General features: G+C 40.3%; 1 protein-coding gene across 1 annotated transcript in view; it reads right to left on the minus strand.

The window, feature by feature from the left end:
- hs3st3b1a (heparan sulfate (glucosamine) 3-O-sulfotransferase 3B1a) overlaps nucleotides 1-5,304 on the minus strand; it is an 11,490-nt gene extending 6,186 nt beyond the window's left edge. The window contains exon 1 of the mRNA XM_032537845.1: nucleotides 4,459-5,304. Coding sequence (XP_032393736.1) covers nucleotides 4,459-4,952 — 494 coding nt within the window. The 5' untranslated portion in view covers nucleotides 4,953-5,304. The remainder of the gene's footprint in view (nucleotides 1-4,458) is intronic.
- Nucleotides 5,305-19,748: the final 14,444 nt, after the last annotated feature.

Raw genomic sequence — 19,748 nt, forward strand, 5'->3', positions numbered from 1 at the left:
AATACAAGTATGCTAATATATTAGTAAAGAGCAAAGCAAAAGTAATAGAAGATCAACTGCAGCTGGGAGTGTCAGAAGGAAGCATTTTTACTTTAATAAATATTGGGATTGTTTACTTTGTCAAAACATCGACAATTATGATATCAGAGTTTCCATTTAATTGGATAAGACAATCTATTATTTGTGTCCAATATATGTAGTGCTCGGTGCAATGAGGTAATTCCCTACAGGCACATACTGGTCTAAGAGGATCAGCAAAGCAAACCAAAGATGGCCTGGGCCAATGGGTGCTTTCTAAAGTTGCTCTGACTTGCTGTCAGGGAGTCTCCTCAGTGGAGAAAAAGACAAAAGCAGGAAACAACACATTCTCTCTGAAGATACTACAAAGGAGAGAGATGAGGAAGTCAACAACTCATGGGGATAAAATGGAAATGGATAAGTGAACATGTTTTGTTTCAGTGTTTCCAAAGTGCTGTAATAAGTGCTGGGGTTTGACAATTTGCTTGAAGCAAAAGCATAGGGGGTTGTAGCAGCAAATTAAATCTTCAGTCTCTAGAATAGGCAGGGGAGGTGCACATTACCAGTGTTGACAATCTAGTGGACTTATTCTTGGAATACTAGCATTTAGGAATATCTCTGAATAACAGTTTTGTCTATGAGTGGAAACAATCTTATAGAGTATGAAGTTTTAAAGTGCAAGGTTCTATGGTTTGTGAAAATATTTTAGGAAAGTTTGAACAGCTGCATGTGTGAATTGTTTCTTTAAAGCATCTCATTATCAATGCAGTTTTCCTTTTTTTTCCTGTCAGTGTGCTGACACATTAGTTTAAGCTAGTGGATATACCTATATCGAGAGCTCTCTAACTTACGCCAATCCCCCTGTGTTCCCGCAAAGAGCTAAAAGTGTTGAGTAAGCAATATTCCACCAGTGGACTCACATGAACCTTCTCTTGGGAAAAAGGCAACTTTCCGCACAGAGATCCCTGAAAGTCAACTTTCAGGCTAAAAAGCTTCAAAGTGCAGTGTTGGAGTCTTTTCTGGGGCAGGTTCCAATGAATGCTCTTTCTGATGAACTCCTGCTGGGCCTCGTCAAAGGGCACTTTCACCCTTCTGAGCACATTTGCATACAAAGTGAACGCAGAGAAAACATGTTTCACACTAATTGTCTGCTCTTTTATTGTCAGGGTTAATGCAGACCTTAGGGGTTCTTCAACATCCCCTTTCATTGAGCTCCATAATACTGTTGCACTTTCTAAAGACTCACTTTAAATTTACTGCCCTCTATCTGCCACTGGCCTGCAGTAAGCTCCCCTGGGGCTCTGAGGAGGATTAGGTCGTCTTGTCTGACACCCTCAGTGAGTTAGTAAGAAGGCCGCTCATTGTCTTTATATGGAGCCTCAAGAGGAAAAACACAATCTCAGCCATTAAGTCACATCTACTGTATGGAACACAGAAGAACTTGATTTGAGCATGCATGCAGAAGATGAGTATTAACCTGCCAAAATAAGACATACAGGAGGAAGTTGGTGATATTATTAAAGCAAGGAAGGGCCAAGGCCTTCTGTGTGATTGTGCACAATTGTCTGCCTGTTTCTTTGTTTCTACCGATGGGTGAGAACGTGCTGTATTGTGGTTGGTGTCCTGCTGTGCAGGGGCCTCTCCGCTTTGTGGGGCCTCCAGCAGGATGGACACAGCAGACCTCCAGCGGAATGGACACACCAATCACAGCAGATAAATGGTGTTGGCACAACTCAATGCCACCACAGGAGCTGATAAGCCCACCCAGCGGACTGCTCCTCTCCCCAGACTACTGCACACTATTAATCTGGGGGCAATGATGTGAAACATATGGGAAAACAAATCCACACACAACTTCTCCTGGCTTTATGCTCTTGGCATATAGACTAACGTCTGTGCAGACGGGACAGAGGACTGCAATGAGAAATGTTTCAACAGGCTTTAAAAAGATGTGCCAAACTGCTAAAACTCCATATACAATATGCTTATTTATTCAACCAAAATGTATTCGTCCAACAACGGTGTGCTCCACCATAAAGCAAGGCAAGGATTTTTTCTGGGCTCCACTAAATGATCATTAAGAATAGACTCAATGTCATGGTGCCTTGCTGTATGGGGTCAATCTGTGGCACAGTGCTCTCACTGTGACAACTCAAGCCAAGTTGTTTTAATTAGCCAGATCACCTCTCTGGGAAAAGAGGCCTTTATTATACATGCCCCAAGATAAAACAGTGTTCCACATCCACAAGCTGCCACTGTGAACAAGTCACTGGCACGTCTCAATTATAAGTGGCTGCTTCTTTGAGTATATGTTACGTAACATTGCATTGTGTCCACCTTTAATGATATCTTCTCCTTCTTTAACACTCATTGTTAACATCCATTGCCTACATTGCGCGTGCATTGTGACAACAGCGTTAGGGCTTAGTGCCATAAACAAAGAAAGATAAGATTATTTCAATTTGTTCTTGCTGCTCAGTCTGTAGAGATGGACAAAAGACCACTCTCCACACACTGGTCATCCAAAAGTGTCTTCAAACCTGTCCGGAAATTCTTAAAGGAGCTTAAGCAAGAAGTCCTTTGAACAATGCTTCACTTCCCCTATTGTAGCTTTATGGAGCCAGCTTTGAAACAGTGTCTAGATCCTTTGACATTGCCTGTTAATCCCTCTGCTCAGTCAAAAGGACACTTGAAACAGCAGCATCTCTTATTAACAATGTGGTTGCTCTGATGCAAAGCTTTCGAAGCCAAACCATTTCCGGGAATGTTTTGGGTACATACGAGATCAATAATTTCCACGAATATAGTGTGTTTGTGATTTATTGCCACTAAGAGTAGCATGTTGTGAAACAGTGCAGCTGAGTCAATAGTAAAGAGCCTGCTTATTGAGACTGTGAGGCATGGTACAAGGACAACAGTTGCCATGGCAGAGCATACAATAAAATGTTACATTACACAATGTTGAAGGTCTAAGCAGCCTATTTTAGATTGAACATCAAAAAAATGACTGCCACTGAATCAATACACTGGAACTCAGAATGCTGAATCATGACATGATGTAACTTGCTGACTACTAACCATGAACCAAGGGTTGTTTCTCTCTTTGAGCTGTATCCAAAATTCATGTCAAATTTAAATGGAAGGTTGTTTTTTTTGTTTTATCTCTTTCTTGTCATCCACTTGTTGTCTAAAAGCCACAACAAGTTTAGATCCAAGGACGTATGTCGACAAATGCCAGGATCTCTGAGTGAAGGTCGTGCAAACAAGCAGAACATTGTTGATTGTGCTGTGTAAATGAACATGGCTGAGAAGAGTTGCCTAAAATGTACAAGTTAAGTTGTTGTCCAAAATGTGGATACGTATTGTTGTGCCCTATGACCTGAGGTATACTGACATTAGCGGGTTGATTGCACCTGCAGTTGTTGAAACTGCATCATCTAGATATTAAAATATGTGTATCAACAGATTGTGGTACACTTATCAGCAGTGTTTTATTCATCTCATGTTTATTTCTATCAGTAACAACATATCAAATGTATTAGTTTACTGTGAAGTCTGTTTTTCAGAGGTAAATATTACTTGTCACTCATGTTTTGTTTTCAGGCCTAAACCATAATGAAGGTTATCAACATGACAAACTGTAAACATCTTTAGTCTCTGGTTTAATAAAGACAGTAATAGAGTGGGTTTTAAAGTCACCTTCAGTTTACCGTCCTTCTAAAGATTGACATAAATCCATAAAAGGTCATAGCACATTTCAAACTTCACTACAAAACCTTAATCTATTTTTAAATCAGCAATTCTTAAGAATTTGTTTGAATCTACCTGTAGCATCATGTTACTTACCTATGGTATTAAAAACCTATGGTATTAAAAAAGACCTTTTCTAAATGTATTGCACTAAAATATGAATGAGCTTGTTATCACATTAGTTTTACTTTTGCAAAAAAATGGTTATGGGGCTTGTCAAGATAATGTAATTTAGTAGCTTTGGTGCAATATAAGAAAGTTAAAGGTCACAAGAAAATAGACTTTTAAAAGAGAAAATCTGTATTTAATTATTTTCATTTTTGCTTTGAGGGTCAAATCCATATGTTATACAGTAAATTAAATTAGCTTTTTATTTAGCCTATCTTAGATTTTCCAGCCTACTGCCTTGTGTTTTTAATATGGTCAACTCATATGATACAAAGGAGATACAAGTTGCATGATGGTGACACAAAGTGTAAATAAGATTTTTACAAGAGGAAATTGGATGTTTGAATTTTACTCTGGAAAAGAGATATGCTTGGGGAGAGCCTCCATAACTACTGCACATGAGATGCACTTATGCAAGGAAAGGTCTTTATGACATGTATTTGTTTTAATAAAGCAGAGCAGAGCTCAGTTCACAATAAATATTTAAATATTTTAAAACAGCATCTAAGTGTGATAGGCTACCTGTACCACTTCAGTCCCTTGTCGTAGTTGCGGTCGAAGAAGTGCGGCTCGGCTCCCACCGCTCGGATGTCTGGATGCAGGCGCAGAAACTCCAGCAGAGCCCGGGTCCCTCCTTTCTTCACCCCGATGATGATCGCCTGGGGCAACTTTTTACTTTCCGACTCATTGAGGAAACCTGACATGGCATTATCATCCAACGTTTTCGCCTCGCCTCTAATTTCGTCCCACTCTTCTCCTCTGCTGTCCAAATCGTTTTCGTTATTCAGCAAGTCCCTGGAAGCCCGGAGAGAGGACTCCTGATTGTCAACTTCTGAATCGTTTTCATGTCTGTTTACCGAGCCATACGCCAGGTTTGGCATAGTTGAGCAGTAGCCAACACAACAATAAATCATATACACCCAGAGGGACAGCATTATGCAGAACACAAATAGTTTGTTTTTCACGTGGGATGATGGCACAACATATAGATTGTGTAAAATCGGACTATATTCCATAGGACCGCCGTGAAAAAGTGACAGGCCTATTCCAGTAAACAGGCATTTTGGCAAAAGTGCCTCACTCCTCTGTCATGACTCAGATCCTGGCCAACCGGTGCGCAATTTCCCTTTACACAAACTTTAGTCAGCATGGAAACTGATAGGCTATTGAATTATACGGCGGGCGTTCACCTTCTGCTTCAACTCCAGGTCTGCTTGGAGAATGTATTTTTTATTCTTGATACAAACAAAAATGTGACGAAATAAAAATGGAAGAAAATCACAAAACAGGCGATGGAAATATCGCCAGGTGAGCGATACGCGCGTCAGAGACCGAGTTTGTCTTCCATCACTTGCTCAGTGTGTGTGAGCGCTCTCACAGCAGCACCAAGTTATCTACACCAGGCAACAGCGTCAAGTGTGCCGGATTATAAGAACTTCCGGTAGGGCCTTTTAAAGTAAATCTGGTGGAAATGTGGCGAAGTAAACACACTGTGTGTGTGTGTGTGTGTGTGTGTGTGTGTGTGTGTGTGTGTGTGTGTGTGTGTGTGGTGTGTGTGTGTGTGTGTGTGTGTGTGTGTGTGTGTGTGTGTGTTGTTTTCATGAATGCATTAATTTTATACATTTACTACCATGAAGTCACTGTAGCTAGGCAATGGGAGGTTACATCATAACTGAAAACTTAATGGAAAAAACCTTACATTTAAAAATCCAAATTATTTCAACAAATTGGGTTAATTGAGCAAATCTGCTCTATTAGTGTAAATTATTTCGAACTATGTTCAAAAATATGTTTCAACTATAACACCAGTGTTTCATCAACTGCATGTTGTAAGTATTTTTGGTTTTTGGACACTGGATATCTTATAGTGATTTGCAGATTTGCATAAAGGTGATGTTTGGTGTGAAATACTCGCCAACATCACTTTTATTTTGAAATGTATAACGGTTCCGGTCTTGTTTTGTCTTTCTTTGTGTACCTTGACGCAGCTCTAAGAGCCCCAGACACACTGGAGGGCGGGTTGCCAGTGGAGCTGAACAATCCCTCCAACCTGATCGTGATTACAGCCTTTTTAATGTCAAACACCGGATGATATTACAAACCGAGTCCTTGTGAGAGGTAAAATGTGGCTCCTTTTTATTTTCGTTATGGTAGATCAAGCACTGAGGAGCACAAGGGAAGAGAAAACATATTTTCTTAAAACAGTATAACAACTGTTTGAGATGTGAGCGTCTCTTATTTGGTTTTAATTAGTGTTAGTAATTTATAAGTAATTTGAGCTTGATGGCTTTCCTGTATTTTGAATTTTGGTGGACATATGGCTTGCAAACTGTGCAAATATGAAACAGATATAGACTATAGGGAGTCGTTGTCATATTCTTGAAGACGCATGCATAGTCTATTTACTTGCATGTTTGCATCTTTCCATGCACACTTTTGAACTATATCCAGACCTTGGTAGTTATACCAGCAAACAAACTAGCGACATGACTTGAAAATATGTGTCACGTAACAGCTGTTTCGTTAACAGCTTCACAATTTTCCATGTATTGTGGGAATGGTCCAGTTAGTCAAAGTTCATTGGTCTCATAATCCTTCCTAATTTTCCTTGCAATCATTCCAAACAATGTGAACATGCTGTTCTACATCTACTAATGTTATCAGCATATTTTGGGGATTCCTAAAAGTTAATAATTTACTCTTTAGGTGTGTTTTGGTGAAAATCTGGGACCATGACTTCCTAAATGCCACTAGTGTGTGTGTGTGTGTGTGTGTGTGTGTGTGTGGTCGTGTGGTGTGTTAGCACCTTCTCTTGATTCAGGGTCAAAGGCCTTCAGTTCCACTGAACCCCTGAGCTATCAGAGGATTAGCAGGATTACCCCAGAGCTGCCATGCCAGTCAGAGTTTCACCAGAGACAACCCTGCCCCCTTCATCTAAGCCCCTTATCTCATCTCTCAGACACTGCTATATATGATATGTGTGTGATATGTGTGTGTGTGTGTATGTGTGTGTGTGTGTGTGTGTGTGTGTGTGTGTGTGTGTGTGTGTGGTTGTTCTAATCCTAATAGTTGCATTTCCACAGTGCATGAGCACAAGATAACCTGTTTGGGAATACGTGGACATCAAGGGGTTTGGTTGGAGCTAGACAGTCATGGTTTGCCCTTTTCTATGCTCTGTGTACAGACCATGTTTGTCTTTGCACTGTGTACTGTACTGTAACACTCCGGGGGCAAGTTGCATGGTTGAGTTCAAATGTTCAGAGAATTTACTTCATAGTTACTCTGAAGTCCGAAACACTTTTCTCCTGTGTATAACAAATGGAAGAGTCCATTAATAGGTGGCCATGTCTTTGACAGATAGTCATGCACAACACTTTATTCATACAGCCAGAGCTCCCAGTATGAGAACACTATCAATCAATATAATTATGAATAATCACTACATGTCTGTTTTGAAATATGTTACAATATGTGTCTCTAACTTGGCCTTTTTACAACTATGTATTTGTATTTATTTAATTGACTACTTATAGTACAAAGTTTTTCTGACAAATTCAGTCAGTCAGCTCTTGCCAAGTGCAAGCACACTGGAACACTGTTATTGACCACATCCAGTTAAACAGAGTACTATGGTATGAACAATATACGTCTCCGCAATATATCTATTAATATTATGTCTGTTGCGAGTGACATAAGAACATTGAATTTAACTGAATTTTTTAAAAAAAGTGCATTTTGCAAATTTTCTTTACCAGGTAGTTGACGTTTGGCAGGTAGGGTTATTCTGAGTTTTTTTCTGAAAAAAGCTACATTATTTAGTCCAATATTATTCAAACATATCAATGTATATAATATAGTTACCTATTTATATATTCTTAAACATATTTAGAGACAATTAAACATAGATTCCATTAATAATTATTAATAATAATTTCATAACAGTACTGTAAAAGCTGTATTTATCCTTTCAGGGATGATATTTAGATGTATTTACAAGGATATATGTTCACTACAGTATGATAAACTATAAATAGGGGACATGGGCCTTATTTTGGCCTTTTTCTGAGGTTTCATCTCTGTCTGCATTCAGAGGATTGACTTACCTCAAAGTAGAGCATAGTCATCATGCCAGGATGAGACTTACAGTAAGAACAAAATACACTTGAGGGATGACACACACACACACACACACGCACACACAGGGCACACACGCAGACACACTTTTTCAGAGTTTCCAAATAGTGTGGGCTGATTTGATCCATCTGTTTTGCTTCATGATGCAAAGAGACAACACCTCTCTCTCTCTCTTACACACACACACACACACACAAACACACACACACACACACACGTTCACTCTGTGTCATCTCACAAGGACTCAGGAGAAGTAAACCGGACACACCAAAGGGAGTGCTTGACTTGTTCTACACATCCTCAGTACGATTACACTAACTGAACCATGTTAACACACTCCTCTTCTGCAGCCTAAACAGATGACATACACAGCACCTGCTCATACATGAAAACCAGACAATTAAATAAAGTCTTGCATCAGGACACACTGATATTCAGGCGTGTGTCGTTTATCGTACCATATAGCTACAGTATAAATAAATGTAACCTAATCTAACCTTTGGTCGTCAGTCTGCCATTATCAAGCCATTTTCTAATTTAGTGAAATGAAAAAGTTCCCAGTGTTTTTGTTGTGTAGAGTTTTCACGGTAAAAGAAAGCCTAAAGCTGTGTCTTTCTTAGGTACAAGGACACATGGCCTCTTACAGTCAGTCTGCACAATGCTGCTTCAATTGTGTTGCTAACAACCTATGATTGCTTATCACCTTGTCCTGTCAACATGTTTTCAAAACTCACTTTTTAGCATTCCAGCAGTTGTGTAAATGAAGTGGGAATCAGGTGCATAGATGAACCCTGTGTGCATTTGTGTGTGATTTTCATATAATTGCGATCTACAGTAAGGTCTAAAAGTTAAAGTGCACTTATGGTCCTAAATAAATATACACATAAAATCACATTGCGCTAACATCACTGTTGGAGCAACCTCCAGATGACAGAGATCTGAGCCCAGTAGAGGGTAAATTGGACTGTTGGATGATCTCATCTGCTGCTCTATACCAAAAAGAACAAACACATGCAACAACAGTAGGACAGACTAGCTCTTACACACGCAAAGCCCTCAATCTAATGACAGGGTTTTTAGGTGAGCCGAGAGGCAGATCAAGACACCAATCTGGCTCCTTAAGTCCTCCTTCAAGGTCTTCAACTCTGGCTAAGGCCATTTAAAATGTCTATAAATTCTCCGGAGCCGTGCTAAAGACCATCTTATCTTCTGTTAAGAAATAGTCGTAGCCTGAGCGGATTTCCTCACTTGATCCTGTAGAAAAGGTCTTATCGCTCATTGCCTTCCACCTGGACCTGGAAACAGCCCTGTGGCAGGTTGGAGGGCTAAAGCAGGCTCAGATGTTCCTGCCAAGTCTTGCCAAGTCTTGCACACACTCGGTATCCGGCAATGGTAGTTTATCATAGGTAAGTGTGGCTCTATTACATTACCAGAAATAAAGATGCACTGACTTTCATACTTTTAGGCATGAGTGTTTGTTTCAGAAGGGCATTTGGTTGCAATGCTTCTAAAACATGAAGCAGGATCTCTCCTCAAATGACAATTTGATGAAAATCATGTTAAAAGCGTTTATCCAGTTAGACAAATGAAAGCTTTTCAAACACATGTAATTGTATTGGTTTAAGAATATTACCTCATTCTGACATGTCATTTTTGTTTTGCTCTTATTTTTCCCTATAATGAAGGGTTTTGTTTGCTATTACACCAAAGACAATACATTTGTGTAGCACTGAAGTTGTCTCAAACATTATTCAGTAGCAAAACAGGTTGTTTATTCTTGTAAGTGTGAGTTATCTTAGTCTTTTTCACAATATCCAGATGGTTCACAATTTTATTATCAATGTTCGGGTATCAGGTGTGATATAATTTTAACACTTAATTTTCAGGTCTATTTCAATTATGTGCTTCCACTTTCAGAGTAGCATATAAGATAAGATAAAATAAAATAAGCTCAGATAGACTGTGTTGTCCCTGAAGGAAATCTGCTGTTTAGGAAATACAACATAACATAGTGCATACATGCAGTACACAGTCTGTCACTAATATATACACAGAAATGTTGTACGACACATCATAATAGTCATCATGATAGTTTATCTAATATGTGGAGGAAGGGCAAGCAGCCTCATCAATATGCATATATACGTACACAAAAATGTAAGTACTTTTAGATAAAAACAGTATTTCAGGAGTTCTGGCTCTGGCTGGTTTGCCATTTAGGGCTCTGATGGACATCGGGACAAAGAAGTTCCTAAAGGGATTGAGCCTGCATTGGGGGACTCTGAGGCGTCTGTCTGAGGGGAGAAGCGAAGCTGGTACTCAGGGTGGAGGGAGGACATTGGTCGGGTCTGAAGTGTGGGGGGGGGGTCTGGGCCTGTCTGAGGATAGTTTTGTCAAAGACAAAAACTCATTGCTCTTTGTGTAAACTGAGTAATCTGGGCTTTCAGCTGTACACTGAGCTTGCCAAACCAGGCTGAGATGCCTTACCGCAGGATGCTCTTCAACTACGGCATTGTTTAAGAGGAGCAAAACTTTCTGGTTGACACCGAAGACCCTCAGCCTAAGAAAGGAAGTGTAGCCGCTGATGCCCGGTGTAGACATTTTCTAACTGAACACTCCATGTCAGTTTGTTGTTGATGTGTATGCCTAGGTATGTGCATGTAGGCGGTAACCTGGGCTACATATGTTCTGTTCATGGATAACTGGTGAGTGGTCTCCGATAGACTTGAGGTTGAATCCAATCTTCCCTGTTTTCTTGACTTTGAGGATAATGCAGTGTTGGACTGGTAAACCAATGCACCCCTGGCAAGTGCCGGTGTATGAAAAAAAAAAAAAGGAGGGCCATCTCGGAGCATGGGGGTCACATTTTAGTCAACTTCATTGAATTTTATTTTAAATATTAGTGTGCCATTACATGCCTTTTAGCTGTTTTGTGTTTTGTCATCACATAGGTTTGTGGTTATCTACAGTATAATTAAAGACATGATACACATAATACTTTAAATGTCAGAAGATGGCAGGTGCCATGCAGCCAGAGAAGCAAATCATATTTTAAAGCTGCTTCTGCTTCAGGTGTTACTTCTGCAAGACAGACGGTGACCATAAAGATAGCTCATAAGGTCTGATAAAAAATTAAAAAAACTCTCAGTTTAGATATGAAATGGCTTTAATATCTGGTGGAGTTTTATTATGTAACAGAATGTAATACTTTAATATCTCCCTTCTTTGTCTTTCTTTACAAGCTTATTCAGAAACAATCTTTCAGTCAGTGTGTTTTTTTAACCCCCGACCACTACTTTATTATCATATTCAGACCATAACATCAAAGGATAATGCAGCCTTGACATTTGACCATTTCCAAAAACAGATCCTACCAGTCAAAGAACACGTGTTGACTGTGTTCAAAAGGATGCGTCGAACATTCACTGGCAATGGTGGCAACTAGATACCCAAAGTCGAAGGCCTGGAGGCTGGGTGTCCCTTAGGGGGTATATCCTGGATGGAAATGTAGCCCATTATTCGAGCTGAGAACAGGTGCTTTCAACAAAGAATGCTGCATCATTACTGTCCTGTGGGAAATGAGGGGAAATATCAAGGTCCGGGAATTTACGATGTGGCCTTTTGAAAGCAAAGCAGATCAGATGCCAGGTGGTGAGGAAAACTAGAGAAGTAATTTATAGAATAAAGAAGGAAAAAAAGGAAAGCTTTTTCGACAGTACATTCAGCAGGAATGGGAGAAAGTTAATTGGACATGCACATGAAAATTATGAGTTGGTCAAAAAGTTTAATCTGCCATGCATGATGGAGTGCATTCATTAGTGTAATTACATGTATCAGTGGATGACACATAAACACATAAAACATGGTGGTATATTTTAACATCCAATCCAAATTATATAAATAAATTTAAATGCTTATAGGGTACTCTCCAAGCTCTCTAAATCTTCTCCTCTACTTCTTTTTTTTTTCTTCTTAGAAGCACAAAACAAAGAGAGCTGAGCATGCTGCAGCGTGGTTCATAAACCCTTTTCTCCGGCTTGGTGTCTCCATTATTTTATCTTTACATCTCAGCCAGTATTTATTGTTCAGTGGAGAGAGCGTGCATGTCAGCAAATACTCTGAGGTCACAGGAAAGCAGATCTGTGGCCAAAAAAAACTCCTCACTGAAGCTCCGTCTGGGTGGAGGTCCTCTAAAGACACGTTATGTTCCACATTTCCACCACCTCTCCTTCCCCGTGCTTTTGTTTCAACATTCCTGACGTGCTTCTTCTTTTACTTCCTTTTCATTTCAGTCATCAAGTACTTACAAATCTCGATTCCCTACTCAGATATCTTGAGCATCTCTTGAGCAAAGTCAAAAAAAAACATTGTCTCTAAAGCTTCCTCACTCAGGGTAACCTGCACAGATACTCCGCTTCTTGCCACCCATGGTGTAGATCAAGCTTCGCTCTTTAGCTCCGTGCTAGCTGTAGCCTTCATCCAGGGCCATAGCTCCTGTCAGACCAGAGCAGGAACCCTTTGATCTGGGCTAAGTGACAAGACTGTGTGGTCCCATGCAGTGCCCCTGGCCTCCTCTGTCACCAAAGGCAGTATATGACAAGGTCACTTAGGGGAGGGCAAAGGGAACACACACATGATCTTCAACCTGTATGAATGGGTACAAGACTGGGGAGTGGTGGAGACTAGCAAGGGCCCCAAGTTGTGCAACAAATTGTTCACCATGTATAAGGAAAGGTAGTCTACTGATGTTTGGTACAAAACCAAAATTACAGATTTAACTAAAAGTCAAAGATCTCTTTGTGTACAGTTACATTCAGGTACATTGCTATAAGCTATAGAACCAGTTTACTGGGGTTTCCCAGAAGAGAAAATAGTTTTCTCTGTGATTTAGGTTAATATTGAAGATGTAGTCCATTTCATGTTTTATTGTTTATTTGATAATTTAAGGGCTCCTTTTTTGTAAAATGTCCATTATTCTTTATTATTTCTTCTGGATTGATGATTTCAAAAACCTCCTGCTGTGAGTGTTATGTGGCAGGTTTTATTTATTGAAGTTCTTTCAGTTATGTTCATGTCTGACCCATGTTTCACCACTGCAACAGTATTTTTTGGTCTCTTAAAAGTTCATGTTGGCTGGGCACATCTCTGTGCATGACACAATAAATAACACAGCTAGCTAACTGTAGCTGAACTAAACTGCAGACGTGCATGTAGTGGATATGGCTTTGTAATTCCTTGCAAACAGTAAATTATCTATAGAGCCTTAGTGTTGCGAAAGTTTAAAAGTTTATTAAGAATACAACATTCACTCTGATTAAATTGTAAATCATTTAAAGACATTTCCAGGCAGACCACTTAAATAAATCAGAAATAGCTAAAATACACAGTTTGTCTCTGAACTACACTTATTAGAAATGTACAGTCATCTTTCAGTCTGTCCATCCTGTCACGCTGTCCTATATCTGACTGTATTCTCTGTGGAAAGCCGGCTGAAATAAACTAAAGCTGGTCTGTGGGCAAGTAGTCAACCCCCCTGAGGAAGAGAGAAGACAAACATGATAAGAGGCTGTTGGTAAAATTACAGACTGCAGGCAGTCCTAATGGAGTTCAGTGCAGGGTTGAGAGAAGCGGTCAGTCAGTCATCAAAGCTCCTACACTGATGTTGATGCTTCCTACATTCCTGAGCACCTATGTCAACTTACATTGCAGTTCAACCTTTTAAACACAAATCCTGAGAGGACAAGCAAGCTAACTTTATTGTACTTCATGACCACAAAGAATGCTCACTTTAATGATAATAAACTGATCCCACATTAACAAGGCATAAAGAAACTGTATGAGGCCAACACAAACAGCACATTGATGATTATGAAGTCTCCCGACAGGGCTAACCCCTCTAATTAGCATTAGAAAAATACACTTCTGTGTTTGAAACATGTTTAGTGTGTGCATGTTTCATAAGGGTTGTGACAATCTGTTGAAAATTCAACCTCTTCCAGATTTATAGCACACACTACAGCAGAAAGGGTAAACCACCTTTGGTATATTTTCCTGAGTTCATGATCATGATTTGTCAAAAATACACTACACAGGTCTTGACTTAGGGAGTCAGAGCTCTCTGAACCTTTGATTTGTAGACCCTTCAGTGTTCAGTTTGGCAGAGCCATTCTTGACCTGAGTCTTTACGTTTTGGGTTTGAACAAGTGCTGTGGGATCAAGCGCTCTAATTCAGCTTTGTGCACTTCATGTACATTTTACTTTTCCCATGGTCTATGAGCAAACAGTTGTAATATCCTCTGTCACCAGTGGCTGCCAGCTCAGGGAGGAGTTGGCTGTTCTCTCAGGTTGCTCGCCGCACATCATAAATCCAGGACCATCTGAGCTCAACCTGTCTTTCAGATTCATGAAATGCCAAGGCTACCTTGTGTTGGTCTCATATAAAATGTTCTGCATATGTGTGTGTGTGTGTGTGTATGTGTGTGTGTGTGTTCATGTGCATATGTTTCATCTACACCTGCAACAATATCAACATGTGTAGTGGTGGAACTCCCCTACATGATTATAATGTAATTGTATAGATCGAGATTAAACACTATTGGAAATTCATATATTTTTAAACTGTTGGAACACTGATTTGTGCTACAGTGAACGGTTGATATGTAATCTTTGCACTGTGTTTCATACCGTAGTCCTATTAATATCACTTAAAATACAAGCATCACACAGGTACAGTTACATACAACAATACACTTGGGTACTACATCTACGGAGATACATTTCTTTTTTTATGTTTATTTCTATAGGGAGTTTTTTAAAATATTTTTCAAAGTATTGCCTGAAATGCCCGTTTCTGAAACGGTCCTTTAAAATACACAAAACTCAACAAGAGAATACATCAAAACCGCACAAAACAAAAACAATGATACATTCAAATTCAAATTCAGTGAAAGGCACCAGCTTATTGATGACTAAATGAGTGATGATGACTGTATCAACTTGAGTTTTAAACAACCCATTTTAAGCTGTGGATAATCTACTGATCCCACCCCAAAAAAGTAATCTTTTCTCACAGACATACGCTCTCTTTCAAGCAAAACCAACCATTTATTACATATATAATAATGTACATATTACATTATTATGTACATGCTCTGTCTCTGAGCAGAAATATATTCACATGGCATAGCAGCGTGAGCTCACCACCCTGATAAGCAGTCTTTGGTCTACAGTATGTGCATCCTCTAAGATCTAGGTGTTGAAAGGTGCTGTGAAAGGTAACACCTTGATTGCTGATATGAAAGCACCACCTTCTCAATTGTATATCCACACATTATAAAAAGAATCCATGAGTTTTCTTGGTAAAGTGACAAAGCCACTACCATCTTCTACTTTGGTCAAAGAAAGATGTTTTTTTTCTGTTTTATTCACATCTCTTTCTAGATGCTGAGTGCCATTAGTGTTAGTGTTCAGCTTGTGTGGCTCTGTCATTTGATGCATGTTAAAACAGCCCCTGTAGCTTAGACCTGTAATATTTTTCCCCTCAGATGTCACAGCGTTTTCATTAGGCCTGGCGCTAGGTTGCTGGGGCTCATTATGGCCCTAGATAACCCTTTAAAGACACACCTCAAAGTCTGGCCTTGGCGCTCAGGCTTACCTGAAAGAGCTGACGATAATGCCTATGGTGAGCTTTGTCTCTCCACACCCTGTCTTCAAGAGACACAAATTGTATCAACTACAAAGGGAAGCATCCCTCTCTGCTTTTTGCAAGTTGCTTGACGCAAATTGTAATATTAGTGATTGATCCCTGATTATATATTGTTGTGAAATAAATATAAAAGTGAATATATCTGGATTATAAAAAACTACTGTGAGTTATAGCCAGAAAGTGTACAAAGACTTGCTGTCTTGCAAACACCTTCTTGAAGAATATGTCACACTACTCTTTAATGACAAACCAAAGGCTTGTAGCGACCTACTCATCACACCCAGACTTATTGATCTGGGTAACACGATGCAATGTTTCTGAAGATAAAACACAAGCATGATGTACATGGGGATCCCACCAATCTTCCCCTCTGTTGACGGGCAGTGTTTAACCTTAGCTGATAACGTGCCATTAGGTCCTTCCTAATGATCTACCCTTGTTTGTTTTGAGCAAAGCTAACACTTGACGTACCAACATTTAGTTTCCAGCTAGACCTAACCCATCTAATGACTGCATGCAACAGTTTTGTAAGCGTTGCTCTGACACCACTCCTTGGTGCAGTAACCACCAGGTCACTGTCAAAGTGCAGCCCACACGTCAGTAGCAGGAATGGGTCATCAGGTGGAGAGGTTATGACCTCAGAGACGGCTTCATTTGGTGAACTGGGAGCCAATTAGTCCCCAGCTGCCCAGTCGGAGAAAGAACACTCGCTGAGAGGAACAGCACACACACATAACACACAAAAAAGAAATTCTTGTTGTGCTCTCATGAGATGCATGCTACAAACCTAGGATCATGAGCATGATATTTGGGAATTGAAATCCACCTCTGAATTCCCTTGTTTGACTTTATGTTCCACCCTTGCACTTTCTCTTGTTCTGGAGGGATTACCGATGAGAGAGTTTCTGAAACAGGCCAGCGGATGTGAAGAATCATCCATGCTGATTTAGATGTATCCAGAGACACTCCAGAGCAGTAAGTTTTGGGGGTTGGGGTTAGAGTCGAGACGAGACGAGCCCTGGAGATGCTTTTAGAAATGCTCCCTGCTTTTAGGGGGGTGGGGAAGGGGTGTTTGGACTGGAACTGAACAGTCCATCTGAGTGGGAACTAATGAAAACAAATGATCTGACAAGGTCAAAAGGTTGAGATCAAGGCTGAAGGAGCCTCCCCCCTCTCTCAATTTCCAACTTGGGGAGATTAATGAGGGCAGAGAACAGCCATTTCTCTGTATCATTTACTCCCTGAGGCCTCTGGATCCGGTGGTAGCGGTGTGCACCCCACCTGTTGGCCATATTAAGGCCGCATGACACTGAGCCAGAGGGCATCAGTCCTGATGCGGGGCTGTTACTGCTCTGTCCTGTTCACAGTACAGACAGGAGCATATTGTGTTGTTGTGACTCTACCCAAAGCCTCGAACAGTCTCTTAAATGTCTTGTCACTTTTTCCTCTTGACAGAAGAGACACAAGATGATTCTATTCACATTTCTTTTCCAGTATCAGCTCACATGTACAAAACTGAAAGAATATTCTGATTAGACATTTAATGTGTGACATTTTGTTCATTTTTAAAGACTTCATAGAAGCCTTTGCCCTGTGACTAATGAACAAGCTTTTTTAATTTTACAGTTGTTGACAATACTTTGATGAACTCATCAGATAAATATTCACCAAGACAAGCATGTATCAAGCATTGGTGTTTGAGCATATTACACAGTAACAGATAATCTGAGTAAACAGTCCAGTCATGGTGGTGCTTCACACTGTACTGCTGAAGACGTTAAGTGGTTTATGAGACAAGACTGCTCCCTTCTGGGCAAATAAAATCCCCACATTGTCCAAAAATGCATTGCAACAAAGTCAGAACTGACCACCACGTTTAACTTTCAGAAACGGAAAAAAACTCCAGGAATACTAATTTCTTATGAGTACGACTAACATTCACATTGAGAGCAACTTCAATTAAAGTCTATTATATTGTATTTGTTTATTGACGTGTTCTTTAAATTAAGAATAAGTTGTTATGGCTGTCTAAATTTTAGTTGCATTGGCACATAAAATACACCAGATGGCGATCTTAGCCAGGCTGACTCACAGCAATAAAGGTCTGTGGACGCTTCCTGACGTTGTGTACATGGCAATACATTTCTCCACTATTTTAGGGGGGCATTATATGATAGAATACTAGCAAATAACACCACATTAGTTTATTTAGTTAAAAATATAAATATGTTTTTATTATTTTCATTTTTATGAGCATTTATTTATATGTCTTTAATTTACTATTTTATGTATTTATAAAAATGCAACCCTCCAGATTCAGCCGTGTATTTGTAGCCAGCTGGTTCAGGATTTGAGCAACATCACACTGCAGTTTATTCCATTGCTGTTGTCAACTGCTGAAATCTAGATTACTCAATTGGATTTAAACACGTAGGCTATTAGAATAAACGCCTACTTGATCACGCCTTCTAGCCCCCTTGGGAACCGGCTAGTTTGGACTCTGTTTTATTGAGGATCAGCCCTGATTTACTACATTTCCCACACTGCATTGCTACGCAGCTCCTACTTGTCACTGCTGTCGCTTTCTGCCTGTGTGAGTGCCCGCGGTGAATTGGTCCAGCATCTCTGCGCAGGCAGTGAGGCAAATGTAGATGTAAAAATATAATTTAAAAATATGTAATCGTGGAATAAGTTTTTGGCGTTGGCAGCTTGCGATGAGGGAAGAAAAATATGGGAAAGATCGGACTTTATGTTGCGCCTCTGTGGAGCACGGACCGTTATATTGAGAGAAATGCGGAATATTTCCCCCTGTAGGTGTTAACGCAGAAAATACAAGATGAAGAAGCAATTCAATCGGATGCGACAGCTCGCCAACCAAACGGTGGGAAGGTAAGCAAACCCTTCCCGTGCGCTATTCTCGCCGGGCCAAGTTAAAGGGAAGAGAAACCCCTTGTATGGCCCTAATAGGATGTGAATCACATCCATGCAAATGTGATTTTTATTACATGTTATCAGGCTGAATATATGGAATAGATAATGTAATGTGCAATCGGACAAATTCAGAGGAACAAAAGAATACCCCGAGTTCATGTTGGTGCGTACTATCCATTGAAAGAGGCTACCGCATAGGCAGCGTGTAGGCGCATTGCCCCAGTGCAACCAGCCCACGGAAACACATTAAATATAGACATTCGCAGGATCACAGACCAGCAGAGATTAGCCCCTCTATATGATAAGGTATCACCTCTGAAGTACAAAAAAAACATGCAATTGTGAAGTTATGGTGTGATTACATTTACCTCCTGTCACAGAACCTGTCAATAGGTGAACGTGATGCAAACGGATGCAGAGTGGGCTGCGACGTGAGGGAAAATGGAAAAAGGCGCAATGTTTTCATTACGCAGTAATGTCAGCTGTGAGGAGGGAAGCACCTATTAGGCTGGGTTATCAAGTCCGTGAATTCCCGAAGGTCGTACTCCGCACCTGGCATTTATCTAACACACTGTTTAGTTAAAATAATGTGATTATATTATTACCCCTTTTACTGCTTTGAAAGATTCCTTGTGACATTTTATACCTGTCCAATGGGTTTATCACTCTCCCCTCACCCTGTTCGTTCACCTCGCAGGGAGGCAGAGCAGCTTGTGAAGCAGCATTGGCCCACAGGGTGTTCCCTGCTCTGTGCATGATGGGGATTAGGACCAGGAGGTGTGGGTCATTTAGGCTGTGTGAGTGGCATGCACTCAGAAGGGAGGGGACACACCTTGCAGGCTATGTTTGTGCTATCATTGTCAGTTGGTAAGGGTGGCAGTTTCCTAGCCACAGTCTTTTTATAATCATTTCTGCGTGACTCATTAGTGTGTTTGTGCGTTTGATTCTGGATATGTGTGTGGGCAGGCGGGTTATGGGCCTTCATATGAGCAGAGAATGCAGTGCTTCCTTGTGTGTGTGTGTGTGTGTGTGTGTGTGTGTG

Source organism: Etheostoma spectabile, chromosome 15 (assembly GCF_008692095.1).
Source record: "Etheostoma spectabile isolate EspeVRDwgs_2016 chromosome 15, UIUC_Espe_1.0, whole genome shotgun sequence".
Taxonomy (NCBI): domain Eukaryota; kingdom Metazoa; phylum Chordata; class Actinopteri; order Perciformes; family Percidae; genus Etheostoma; species Etheostoma spectabile.